General features: G+C 39.5%; 1 protein-coding gene across 1 annotated transcript; it reads left to right on the top strand.

Moving 5' to 3' along the window:
• Positions 1-514: 514 nt before the first annotated feature.
• spred2a (sprouty related EVH1 domain containing 2a) lies at positions 515-14,108 on the top strand. Its single transcript, XM_052545931.1, has 6 exons — positions 515-933; positions 7,505-7,688; positions 7,765-7,933; positions 8,032-8,096; positions 11,045-11,197; positions 11,436-14,108. Exons 1-6 carry the CDS (start codon positions 908-910, stop codon positions 12,123-12,125), a joined length of 1,287 nt encoding a protein of 428 aa, XP_052401891.1. The 5' UTR covers positions 515-907; the 3' UTR covers positions 12,126-14,108.
• Positions 14,109-14,181: the final 73 nt, after the last annotated feature.

Below are 14,181 nucleotides of genomic sequence, written 5' to 3'. Positions count from 1 at the left end.
CAAATGATTGATTTTTATTTTATGCTAGAAATCAATTAGGATATTAAGTAAAGATCATGTTCCATTTATATTTTGTAAATATCCTACCATAAACAAATCAAAAAATAATTTTGGATTAGTTATATGCATTGCTATAAACTTCATTTGGATTTTTGTTTCTTTTTTTTTTTCACCCTCGGATTCCATATTTCCAATAAATTGTATCTCAGCCAAATATTGTCCTATCCTAACAAACCATACATCAACGGAAAGCGTATTTATTCAGCTTTCAGATGTCATCTCATTTAAAAAATGACCATTATGACTGGTTTTGTAGTACTGTGTCACATATGTGTTCTAAACTTTGTTCGCTTTAAGTTTTAAATCCCCGTCACTTTATTGTGAAATAATAACCCAGACCTACAGATTAAGGTGAGAGGAGGCACTAGGACTTTGGCACAGCTCGTCACACCGGAGATCCCTCGGTCCAAAACCGTCTGCAGACGTTCCAACGTGACGTCATTGCTTCCGCAACACCCCCCCACACCCCCCAGTGTCGGCGGCTCTCGCCTGCTGCTGACTACACAATCCAACATGGAGTAATGAGAGATGGGGCTCCTCTTCGAGACCAGCGCGCAGTCTTCAGACACGGCGGGCGACGCGAGGCGAGAAACCGTCGATGTAGCCATCGGGATGTTGCATAACGCGAGGATTAACCAGATGCATTGCAAACCGTGACGGGTAAAGTGCAGTGCGCGGAGAAAGAACGAAAATAAGGAACGCCGCGAGACGGATTTGGGGGAAACTCGTTGATGCACTGGACTTTAAAAAAAAAAAGGCGAGGTGGAAAATCGAGACGACATGAAGCCCGAACACTGCGTGCCCGCGGTGGGATATTATTTCTATTGTAGGTGAAACGTGGGGAAACATGACTGAGGAATCGCACCCAGACGAGTGAGTATTCACTTTTTAAGAAAAAGACGCATGTGGGAGCGAATGGAAATCTCATCCTGTGTCCAAGAATGCTTTGCCGAGCTAAACGAGGGGTCAGTCAGATGCAGGGAAATCATGCCTATGCGCCCCAGAGAGAGACGCAGGAGAGGTTAATACTAAGAAACAATGCAGTGTCAAAGAGATTTAAGTGCTGGGCCCCTGCTGCAGGGATCTGGTCTCAAACCGAGAAGGGGGGAGGAGGAGGGGCTCGAGCGGAAACATTTTGTGGAGGGATCCTTTACTGAATACTTTATATCACGTCGACTCTAAAGGCGAATTAGCGCTGCGAGGAAGCGAATAGACGACTGCAAAGTTTCTAAACACACAACGCTATCGCAACGCGCTTGTGTGCGCTCCCAGAGCGGCCGTTCTTGGCGTCTTTCTTTGTGGTGGTCTGACATGCCATATCCGCCATTTCTTTTTCGTGAATCGCTCTCATTTGCATACTGTCCTTCATTCATAAAAATACAGACGGGGGCGCGCGCGGCGGAGAGAGCGCCTCGGCGCCGTGCTGATGGTAAAGCAGGCCCTGTACGGCATACACAGGCCTATATATGCTTTAAATGTTGCATTTAATCAGACAGCTTCCTCCATTTGCAAGACACAAGCGCGAATATAAACACGCAATGAGTTGCATGATCGTAGGGCACAGTATTGGAAACTGTAAGTACTTGTTTAGCAAGCTTGAGTGTTTTTTTCTGCCCAACATAAACACTCATATCTCACTGTAGCTTGACTCAAGCCGATCAAAGTCTCTCTAATAGTATTAGGCCCGAGTTAAACGGCTCGTTAACTTAGTGAGTTCTTTATGGGGCTTAAAATTAACTTTTGTAACATACACTCAACATGTATTAACAAGATGATGTTTATTTAGTCCGTCTTTTATGCCAGAATCCGTTTTGATTATGTGTGTTTTTATCGTTAATGTAATGAAAAGCATTCGTTTTAATAATTATTCTGAAGGAGACGTAACTTGTATTTTTACAATAGCCTACAATACATTATTTTACAGTATCGTAACCTGTGTAAATGATTGTGATAAAGAGCGGTGTGTTGTTATTACCCCCGTAGTAAAGCCAATTGAAAACATAGGGCCTGTTTTATAGTTTGAGTTTTAATTAGGCTAATTATGATAATCATATTCACCTTTTCAGAAAAAAAAATAGCTACAAAACAGTTCTAGAACGTGCACGCGTTTGTTTAATCACGTCAGAAACATTATTTTCCTTTCACACAGTTATCCATCGTCCACTCTCTTTAAAATTTGTAAACGTAATGTTGTGTGGAACTATAATACTGTGACATACGTTATAGTCCAACACTTTTCTCTATGGGCTGCTTTCTGATCGATAACTTGTTTAGCGCAATCTGACTTGACTAATGAAGGGAAATGCACCGACGTTTGTAAGAATGGCTTGTGCAAAAGTTTAATTTTTCATTTTAATTTCTTGAACTCCACTTATATGTTTCCTCTCCATGAGATGTATGGCAGTGGCTGGTGGGGAATTTCTCTTATTTAAATTTATGGCACACTCACGCCCGTTTGAGTAAATACGTGTGTCACACTGGGATGTAAAGGCCCATATAACAGCCCGAGGTTGGGAAATGTTGACTTTTATCGGCAGAGGGGAGGGCTGTGGGCTGCTCCAAAATGGGAGGAGGTTTCTGAGAAGGCGCTCCCTGAATGATTGTGAAGGGAAACAATGGTGAGAGGATTAAACCGAGATCCGGCGGAAGTGAAAGAGCTGGGTGAAGCGGTGAAGCGTATCTTCGCTGTCACGCCCCTCGATTGTTTGATTCTCAAAGACGTGCCAATAATGAATGGATTACCCTGCACAATTCATTTCACTGCAAGGAAATCTTTCTCTTTTACTTAATAGGCCTTTCTCTCTTTTTGTGGAGTCTAAACCGTTATGGCCATTGGTATCACAGATCTGAGTTTCATGTCTTGCACTTTGGAAACATATATCTGGATACTTTAACAGCAGCTAAAAAGTCTGAACACCATTGAATGTGGTTGCAAAGCAGTTGCAAAACAAATGCTACACTTTTTAGAGCTAACTAAAAAGTGCAGAGCTAAGGTTACAGACCCCAAAACACTGAAGTGCCCAGATGCTTTTTATTTTCTTTGGATAACTTTTGAAAACAAACTTAAAGAAATAGTTCAAGCCGAAAGGAAAATTCTGTCATTCATTCACCATCAAATTGTTCCAAACCTGTTTGAGTTTCTTTCTTCAGTTGAGGACAAAAAATATATTTTGAATGATGTTGGTAAACAAACTGTTTATGGTAGCTTTTGACTTAGTCTGGAAAAAAATTCAATGGATCCAGTTTTCAAAATATATTCTTTCGTGCTCAACAGAAGAACGAAACCCTTACACTTTTGAAACAACATGAGGAGGATTAAATGGCTTTTTTGATGTTTTTTGGGGGGGTAAACCATTCTCTTAAGATCGCAAAACGTGATGCTTAGTTGCATTAAATGTGTATATTTTTTTATGAAGATTGGTGTTTTGTTAATTAATGCAATGACATTCATGCAGTGTTTCATTGTGCCTTAAGGGTCTATATACATTTAGGGGGGGCACTGTATCAACATGCCAAACATATTTATCACAAGACCTGAAATGGTCAGACAATTGTCAGACAGTTTGTTTTCATTTGTTTTTTGAAAGTGTTGTTTAAAGACATGGGATTGGACATGTATCACTTTTATGCTATATTTTTAAATGAAACCTTTGGCGCCCACTAAATGTATTCTGATTTTGCTTAAATTATACTTTCTAAATAGGCTAATGGATGTGCTTGTTGTTGTGTTGTTGTCACTACTTCCTGTGCGTTATTGCAGATGACCTCTGGGTCATTATGTCTTGTGTCATGATGCATATTTGCTCTCGCATGTTCCATTCTTCAAAATGAACTGGATAATTCAGGTTCATTGTGACTGAACATTTAGAGATCAGTGTCACTGTTGGGGATTACAAAATGAAAATCCTGCCATTATTCACTCACACTTATGTCATTCTGTTGAGTAAATGAGGGCAAGATTTTTGTTTTGGTTGAACTATTCCTTCAAAATGTTGACGATTTCAGAGTTTTCTGTAAACTCTGGTATGCTGGTGTTTGTTGGACTCTTTTTGGCTTGGAATGTGAGTTCTTCAAAAACGTGCTGAGCAAACCAGTGGCTCTCCATTTGTAATGACTGTAGCCTGAAGGTGTGTGTGCATGCTCACGTGAACTGGCTGGTGCCCAGACCGCAGACCCGGATGCCCTCTCCAGCCTCTGGGCGCTTGGGGAGGGGAGGAATGTGATCTATATTGATCACATCAGCGTGACCTATATGCAGCCCCATTATGGGTCCATAATATCTGAAGGGGACGAGAGTGACATTGAGGTAAAGTCAGTCCAGATGAACCCTCTGCTGGATCCTCCATAGTTCTGATGGATTTACGGTAAGGATAAGGATTGATTTCCCAGCCACCCGCTCACTGGAAGTGTGAGGGGAGTGAAATGCAGAATGAAGAGACTGCAGCGCTGTGACGGGAATTGAGTTTTAAAGAGTGGAAAAGATTGGAATGAAGCGTTTTTCCTTTGTATGTTGTTCAGTGTGTGGGAGACGGTGGTTGCTATGGCAGCTGCATATGTCATTGCATTGTGTACACTGTGAATTAGCCACTTTCATATTTACATTGAATCATTTAGTAGATTTAATCCAAAACGACTTGCAGAAAAAATTGTACAAGATAATCTATATAGATATATAGGTCATATATAAATTTTCCCCCCAAACATAATACATTTGTAAGTTAGCATATGTCAGTTCATATTTTTGGAAAGTCATGAGTAGTTTTATCTGTTTATGCACACACAAACATACATAAAGAGATTGCATGATAAGCCTGAAAGTAATTTTACAGACTCCAGCAAAAACTCAGACTGAGATAAAGAGGAAATGAACTCATGTTCTTGTTGTTTACATTTGTTTCTCAACATAGGTTCTTTAGCGATGGCCTCAAGATTATTTTTTTTAAAACTTAAGTTCCTGTGTGAAATGGGCTGTAATGTTTCCATACCATGTTACTGCTTGTGCCTGAAAATCACTGTGTTCAGTGCTGGAGCCAGTTCCTCTAAAGGAATAAAAATTAGCTGAGAATACACTCACCTTCAGGCCGTCCAAGATGTAGATGAGTTTGTTTCTTCATGGGAACAGATTTGGAGAAATGTAGCATTACATCACTTGCTCACCACCAGTGGATGCTCTGCAGTGAATGGGTGCCATCAGAATGAGAGTCCAAACAGTTGATAAAAGCATCACAAGTAATCCACACCACTCAAGTCTATCAGTTAATGTCTTGTGAAATAATAAGCTTTAAAGAGTGGAAGAAGACCAGAATGAAGCATTTTCCTTTGTACGTTGTTCAGTTGATTATAAGGAACAGATCCATCATTATACTGTTTTAACTTTAAATCATTGCTTCTGGCCAAAATATTGGAATCCATAATATTGTTTCTCCAGTGAAAATGTCCATCCCTTGTTGTCCTCTCACATCAAAATTCACAGACACATTTGTTTAGAGCTATTTAAAACTGTTTTTGCTTGTAAACATTGCTTGATCTCCTCATATTTCTTTCCCGATTCAGATGAGACAACTTTTTCTCTAGAGAAAGCAATATTATGGATAGAGGACTTGTATTTTAGCTAGAAACAAAGGTTTGAAATTTAAACGTCTGAACAAGGAATTTGCTTCTTACAAACACAACTTTTCACTTCACTAGATATTAATTGATGGACTGGAGTGGTGTGGATTATTCTGATGTTTTTATCAGCTGTTTGGACTCTCATTCTGACGGCACCCATTCACTGCAGAGGATCCATTGGTGAGCAAGTGATATAATAATACATTTCTCCAAATCTGTTCTGATGAACAAACAAACTCATTGACATCTAGGATGGCCTGAAGCCAAGTGTATTTTTTGGTGAACTATTATTTTAACCAATCGTATCACAAGGTACATCCCAAAATGCCACGTAGCTAATGACAAAATTACGTAACGTTTTTGTATACCTGTTAGTGGACTTAAATCTTTGTGAAATGCTTTTAAGCTATATATGTTTTCTCGATCAAAATTTGTTTACATTTCCATTCTTTACAGATGTTTTATTTATTACCAAGGGAGGCAGCTGAGGGTGATATGAGGGTGATATGGATTTGGTATTTGTGTTTACACACTTCCACTACACTTTAAAACTATTTTTTTAGGAATGAGCTGTGAACCAAGTATGTATAAAAGTTGAAGTAGTAAATCGGCTGTTCTGATGTTGACTGGCGAATTCATCTCAACATTAATACGAGGCAAAGATGAGTCTGTAGATGTGTTAAGTTCCCATGCTCTGCTGCAGTCAATATGTAAATTATGTTCTGAGAAATCCTCATCCCAAGTTTTGCATTTGTTTAACTGTCTGTCATATTTTGCACATGGTTGCACATAAACTAGGTTCAGCATTTGGGATGGCACTATCATATCTCTGCATAAGGCTTATCACTGTCTTTAAACAACAACCAGAAATCCCATTAGCATAACGAACATCGTCCTCTTTAAGATTTCAAGAGAAACCCGATTTGCCATGCAGAGCTGTCACTTGTGAGCTCAGACATCTTCCAGAATGGATTATGATGTCATCATTATGAGTCAAACCCGCGTCCAATCAGGCTATACCTAGGATGCTGATATATTAGCATAAGCTTTGACATCACTGAACCAAGAAGCGCAGAAGGCTCATTTGGGAATCGCAAAACCGCTTAGTGACACTCAAGTCAGCCTATTTGTATTTATAAATATTCATAGATTTTTGTATTTGATATGTTTTATAAATATTAATTTATGGCTGTCTTGTTTTTTTTTTCTTATTTATACACACACTCACACACACACAAATATATATATATATATATATATATATATATATATATATACCGTATATACCGTATATAATCTTAAAATATATCAGACATTTTGACCTTTTCATGACATGACAATGTTTTTTTTATTTGTTCTTAATTTTAAAAAAGTACACTTTGAAGGTGTAAGGAAAATATTTTTATTGCTTGATGGTTACACCACTTGACATTTATAGTCAATAAATCTTGAATTTATATTGAAAATAAAATGAGGTAACACTTTACAGGACCCATTAGTTAACAATAGTCGATGCATTAACTAACAATGAGTAGAACATTTGTTACAGTGTTTATGTTGATTAATTGAAATAGTGTTCAGTGTCAGTTCCAATTAGCTCAAGTCCACTAAATAATGTAAATAGCAGTAAACTAATGTTAACAAACGGAACCTTATTGTAAAGCTTTACCATAAATGTTTTTTTTTTAAATGCTTGAAACCAACATGAACACCAAGAGTAACTTTCTGAAAACTCGGCACATGTGTTTTAAACTAGTCGTCTTCTTTTAATCATCTCTGACATTCATATTTGTCATTGAACCACATCACAACCTCCTTGTGTCTCTCCCTGCAGTGACAGTTACATAGTGCGAGTGAAAGCTGTGGTGATGACGAGGGATGAGTCTAGCGGGGGTTGGCTGGCTCAGGAGGGCGGTGGTCTCAGTCGAGTGGGTGTCTGTAAGTTGGTCCCAGCTGACCTGGAGCTCCTGGGACGGAGCGGCTTTCTCATCTTTGGAGAGCGGCTCAAAGACAAGCAGGTTAGAGAGCTGTCGATGTGTGCGAGTCTCCAAAAATCTGTTCTTCAATCCTAATAATTGTGTTGGTGTTGATCAGGTGATCCTGCAGTGCTTTCTGAAGAAGGATCTGGTCTACACTAAAGCCACGCCCACTTTCCATCACTGGCGAGTGGACAACAGGAAGTGTGGCCTGTCGTTCCAGAGCCCCGCTGACGCCCGAGCGTTCGATCGCGGCGTGAGGAAGGCCATCGAGGACCTCACAGAGGGTGAGTGGGTCCGTGAGGAACATGAGAATGGTTTACCGTTTAATGTGTTACAAGTAAACTAAGATTGTAATATGAACCCCCCACCCCCCATCCCCCAGGCTCCACCACTTCTTCCTCCACGCTGCAGAATGAAGCCGAACTGGGTGATGATGATGTTTTCACGGTGAGTCTCTTGAGACTAGAGCCGGTGTATTTATGTGTTTGCCCTCAAATGGCTTAAAAGGATACTCCACCCCAAAATGATCACTTTGTCATTAATCACTTACCCCCATGTTGTTCCAAACCCGTAAAAAGATTTGTTCATCTTCGGAACACAATTTAAGATATTTTGGATAAAAACTGGGAGGCTTGAGACTGTCCCATGGACTTCCAAGTAAGTTACACTGTCAAGGTCCAGAAAAGTATGACAAGCATTGAAGAACCAAGCTTTAACGGGTTTGGAATGACATGGGGGTGATTTACATTTTCATTTTGGGGTGGAATATCCCTTTAAAAGGATGATTTATTATTTGTGAACCTGGAGCACAAAACCAGTCTTAGGTTGCTTGGGTATATTTTTAGCAAAAGCAAAAAAAAAAAAAACATTGTACGGGTCAGAATTATCGGTTTTTCTTTTATGCCAAAAATCATTAGGATATTAAGTAAAGATCATGTTCCATGAAGATATTGTGTAAATAACCTACTGTAAACATATCATAATGAAACATTTGATTCGTAATATGAATCGCTAAGAACTTCATTTGGACAACTTTAAAGGGGATTTTCTCAGTGTTTAATTTTTTTTGCTCCCTCAGATTCCAGATTTTCAAATAATTGTATCTCAGCGATCCTAATAAACCATACATCAATGCAAAGCTTATTTATTCAGCTTTCAGATGATGTATAAATCTCAATTTCGAGAAATTGACACTTAAGACTGGTTTTGTGGTCCAATCAATCATTGGATTTCAATCAGAGGGGCCATAATCTCAGTATTTTCTTTAATATACCCCACTTTGACAATCCTTCGTAATAAACTTCAAGATTTACTTGCACAGATTGTTGTAATATGACAAATGCCATCTTTTTCTGCACATTTTTGAGTGATTAAACAAATTGTCGAAGTGATTCATTTAAACAGTTTGAACTGATTCATAGAAATGAATCAATAATACATCTAGGCATTGTTTAACCAGAAAAATCTTTGTGAATATATCATGACTATTCAACATATCAACAGCGTGTTGTAATAATATTTTTTTCTATTCATTTATCTCTGAGAATAAATGCTATTAATGGGTCAGTTGCCAGTATTGTTCTGTGAAATGGTTTTGTCAAGTGTGTGTGTGTGGGCTGTGCTCAGGAAGTGACCTTTGCTCCCTTTGGTCTTTCTATAGCTCCTAACTCAACACAATAAAGCCACGTCAAAGCCTTTGATACAAGAGTCCGTTTATCACACGCATGCATTCAGAAACTAAATTACTCAGAGTTAAGGAACATGAGTGTGTGTTACGTTTGGTTGGACTTCGGGCTTTAGGTGTTTAGCGATCAGCGTTTGCCATGGTCTCTCAGCAGTGGTGTTTCTCTAATCGCTAACTTTAGATGTTTATGACTCACAGCTATTCATACAAGCCCAGCCAGACACTGATTATTACTAATCAGAGTAGTCAGTCGCTCCTAAGTTTAGAGAGGGAGAGATGGGATGTGTGCGGTGGGGTTAGAATGGGCAGCAGCTGTTGGATGTCTAATTCCCTCTGAGGTAAAGTCTAAAGTGATAATTAGCACAGCCACAAATACATTTCCATCCAGACATTACACACACACATCTCTGCATGAACTTAGTATGTATGTAGTATGCATTCACACTTAAATACACACTCAAGACATCTATCTGTCTGTCTGTCTGTCTGTCTGTCTGTCTGTCTGTCTGTCTATCTATCTATCTATCTATCTATCTATCTATCTATCTATCTATCTATCACTAAAGTAATGTTTAGTGTTAATTTAAAATCTTATGTTGAAAATTTGTATATATTGTGCAAGTTAAAGTAAAAAATGTTTTAACAAGACATGTACTTTCATGTAGATGTAGTTTAATGTTAAAATATTGATAAAATAATTTTTTAATTGGTTGTTTTTGTAAAATCTTTTAATTTCTGGTTGAAAACATAAAATTATGTTTCTTAAAGTCCAAAAAGATGCATCACATTTGCATATATTTTATTTCAGTGGTCATTTCTTCTCGTTTTCCTATGTTGTGCATATTGGGGTGTTTGTTACTTTTTTGTTGTGTATTATGTGTTGTTTGCATTACTTAGTGTGTGTGTGTGTGTGTGTTTCACATGTGTCACCCTGATGCTGTAGCTGCCAGATTTGTGCTGTAAATTTAACAAACGTGTTTTACAGTGTAGGGTAGATTTCAGTCTTTGCAGAAGAAAGGAGCCAGATGACTTAAGAGAGGCGAGCTGTGTTTGTAATCATCTCAAGCACTCCCTCTCTCTCACACACACACACACACACACACACTTGAGTTATTGATGGCTTTGTGGCTCTCTGTCAACTCTTAAAGCAGATGCTCACACACACACACACACACACACACACACTGCTGGCTCTCATTCAGGCTCCAGGCTTCAGGAAGAGCCACAGGAAGGAGACAGTGTGGATTTCAGGGGTTGAAGGTCAGAGATAATAGTGCTGATGATAGTGCTCAAGCACTTCATTTAAACAAACCTCGCGGACCCGTACACAGGGTCAAAGGTCAAGCAGAATGACCTGTGCTGTGTTGCTGTGGAACGTTTGAAATGCATTTATACAGATCCATTTCTGTTTTTACACAAACACTTTCTGCTTTTTTTCTGACATGGTGAATGTTAAATGTGAAGTGATGATTTGATGGATTTCAATGTTCTATTTTTCTGCTGAATCCAAGTTATAATTAATCTTATATCATGGTAACATATAAATCTCCTACAAGGCTAATTTTGCTGGAAGTTCAGCGAAAAATAGGCCTACAACTCGGTGACCTTGGTTCAAGGGCGGGGATTTGTTTGGTTTGTGCCACCATGATCCTGCCAACATGCTCAAATTGGGAAACAATTTCTATTCTTGCTCTCTCTGTCTGTCCGTCAGAATGCCACAGACAGCTCGTCTAACTCTTCTCAGAAGAGAGAGCCGTCCATGCAGACGCTCCATGCACCAATCAGCTTCTCCGAGCCCCACCACTGCATTCTGGGACATCTCTACGACCAACACAGACACTCTGACCGCTTCTACCTGGAACAGGTGAGATTTTATGCAAAAATGTATGCTTTTTGTTTGTGCAAAACGTACTAAATTTATTATGTCAACACAATGTATTTGACTCCTTACCTGCGGTATATTTTTTAGAATAAGGGACTAAATTGTTTCCATTTTAATATAATTTGAACTATTTTATACATTTGTTTGAATCTTTTTTAAATAAACAAACAACTTAAATATAAGTCTATCTATCTGGTAACTCTTTCTCTGTGCCGTACAGACGGTGCCCATGTTCCCGTGTTCCCGTCACGTCAGGTTTCACGAGGAAGAGGAGGAGATCGTCCGGATTAACCCGCGTGAGCGCTCTTGGTTGACGGGGTACGAGGACTATCGGCACGCCACCACAGCGACACGAGCCAAACCTCTGCGGCCGGACGCCACGGACGCTTACGTTCACCTCGCTAAGAGCGAACCTCCCAAACACGACTACACTTACTCGTACCCACTCAGTGGGGACGGACACACTCCCCGCGACGGCAAGACGGGCATCGGCGGCGGCGTGGTCACCGGTCAGCCGAGGGCACTCACCGCCAAATGGCTGCCGCGGCGCGTGGAGGACAGCAGAGAGCGCTTACGGTGTGTGTACTGTCAAAACATGTTCAGTCCGGCCGAAAACGGACGCGGGCGCTGCCAGGAAGCTCCGGACCCCGTGCAGACGTGCATTCGCCGGGTGAGCTTCATGTGGTGTGCGGACAGCCTGCTCTATCATTGCATGTCGGACCCCGAGGGCGACTATTCGGACCCGTGCTCCTGCGACGCCAGCGAAGAGCGCTTCTGCCTGCGCTGGCTAGCTCTCCTGGGACTGTCGCTGCTCGCGCCCTGCATGTGCTGCTACGCACCGCTGCGAGCGTGTTACCACTGCGGCGTCGCGTGCCACTGCTGCGGCGGCAAGCACAAGGCCTCGGGGTGAGCGGGGGAAACGTGAGCACATCTGCAGCTGGGAAAAACCACAGATGAAAAGTGGAAGAACGAACTAATGGCTGCATTTGTGTTTTGCTTTTTTTGTTTTGTTTATTCCCTTCCCGCTGAGTTTCGGAGGGTCTGTCCATTTTTGTTTCATTTTCTCAATTTTATTGTACTGGACAGCCGTCCTGGTTTGTATTTTTCTTTGTTTTTAAAAGAGTAACCCTCAGCTTCCATTTAAAAGACTACACACTATAAATATTCATTTATATATAAAATATATATATAAAAATATGTAGATATAAATATATAAATCCAGGTACTTTATATTTTTATGCTCATGTGCTTTGAAGGTTTGAGTTGTAATCTTCCTTCCGTCTCGTCTGTGTTTTAATACATGCGTTTGATTTGATTTTATTCCCCCGCTAGCCTTTCGTTATGTCTCTCCAGTCAGAGGCATCTCTTCTACTGTGATCCACTCCGTCTAGATAAGACAAACACAGAGGAATCCAAAATAGCTGACCTGTAGGATGGTAGATCTTGTGTGTGTGTGTGTGTGTGTGAGGTCAGAACGGATGTGGGAAATTACATTTGCCAAATTGCCAATATTAATTTGCTGTGTGGAAGATGGGAAACACATTGCTGCCCAAATGTAAAGTATGTGTGTTGGTGAATCTAATGTGCAGGTTATATTTTACCCCAGAATCAAAAGAAAACAGGCTTTATTTTGCCTATATTAGGAGCTTTTAGCATTGTGGCATTATTTTTATGACAGTTATTTCCCATCTGAAGTGTCTGAGTCAGAGTTGTGAGATATAAATTCAGTTTTGAGAAAAAGTCAATATTTTTTGTTTATATCAAATAGTTTTACGTTTATATCTCACAATTCTGAGCTAAGTCAGAATTACGTGTTTATATCCCTAGATCGCAAGAAAAGAAGTCAGTATAGCAAGATACAAATTCGCAATTCTGAGGAAAAAAAGTAACAATTGTGTTTATATTTCACAATTTTGACTTTATAACAGACAAGTGCAAGTTTATATATAAAACTTTTCCATACATTACACTGTAAAAAAAAAACTTTTTTTCACTCAAACTGCTTGTGAATTTCACAAATTGAATTGACGTGATATTTTAAAGTAACAAGACTGAATTTTTTTTACATATAGTTACATATTCAAATGATCGTTTTTTTAGAACCTTAAAAAATCATTTACAGTGCACCATAACAACATTTAATTTCCATAATTCCATAACTGATTTTTAGTACAAGAAAAAGAACATTACTACTAAAAGTATTACTATTATTTATAAATCCTTGACCAGTGGAGTAAGTTGTTGCACTGCTGTAAGAAATGAACGTACTTTATTATCAAGAAAATAATATCACAATGCAGATACCTAAAAATGGGTTTTATTTTCAATAAGCAAAATTTAGCGGTTGCTTTTGGGGTGCAATATAAGCCGAGCATTTTCTTAAAGGGTTTTGTGAGATGTATGTGCCTGTTATCAATGTTTTGAAATGAAAACCAGCCTCAAAATTGATGTACCCCTCCAACAGGAAAGAAAAACAAGATGTCTTTTTTTCTCTGCCTTTGTCTTAAGCACAACGCAAACTACTACAACTAACAAACAAGAAAAAACAACCAACTGAACACTGTGTAAGTTGTTGTGAATTTCTCAAAATATAACTCCAATCGCTGGCCTATCAGCATCATCCTTCAAAACAACATCCAGCCAATCAGTGGACTGTGACAGCGTTGTAATGACGACTGCGATCCTGATGTTTTATGTCCTATTTGTCTGTCTTTCTGGTGTCTATTCTCGATCTTTTCCCAACTCTTCCTGTGAAAAGCTTTTGCAGTAGTACTATCTGACGCGTGACTAAAGAGGAGCAGTTTTATTTTTTTATTGGTGTCCCGGAGAGTGAGTTCTCTGTCTGTCTGATGCTCCTGAACAATCTGAGATTAAAAGAAAGTGCCTGAATCAGCCAGTGCGTCTCACGCCTTCTGTCCATCTCCAAATGTTACATTCACGCTCTCGTGACCTCTTTCTCTCACATT

Source organism: Carassius gibelio, chromosome B1 (genome assembly GCF_023724105.1).
Source record: "Carassius gibelio isolate Cgi1373 ecotype wild population from Czech Republic chromosome B1, carGib1.2-hapl.c, whole genome shotgun sequence".
In the NCBI taxonomy this organism is placed as follows: domain Eukaryota; kingdom Metazoa; phylum Chordata; class Actinopteri; order Cypriniformes; family Cyprinidae; genus Carassius; species Carassius gibelio.
This window is presented reverse-complemented; position numbering and strand designations above follow the sequence as displayed.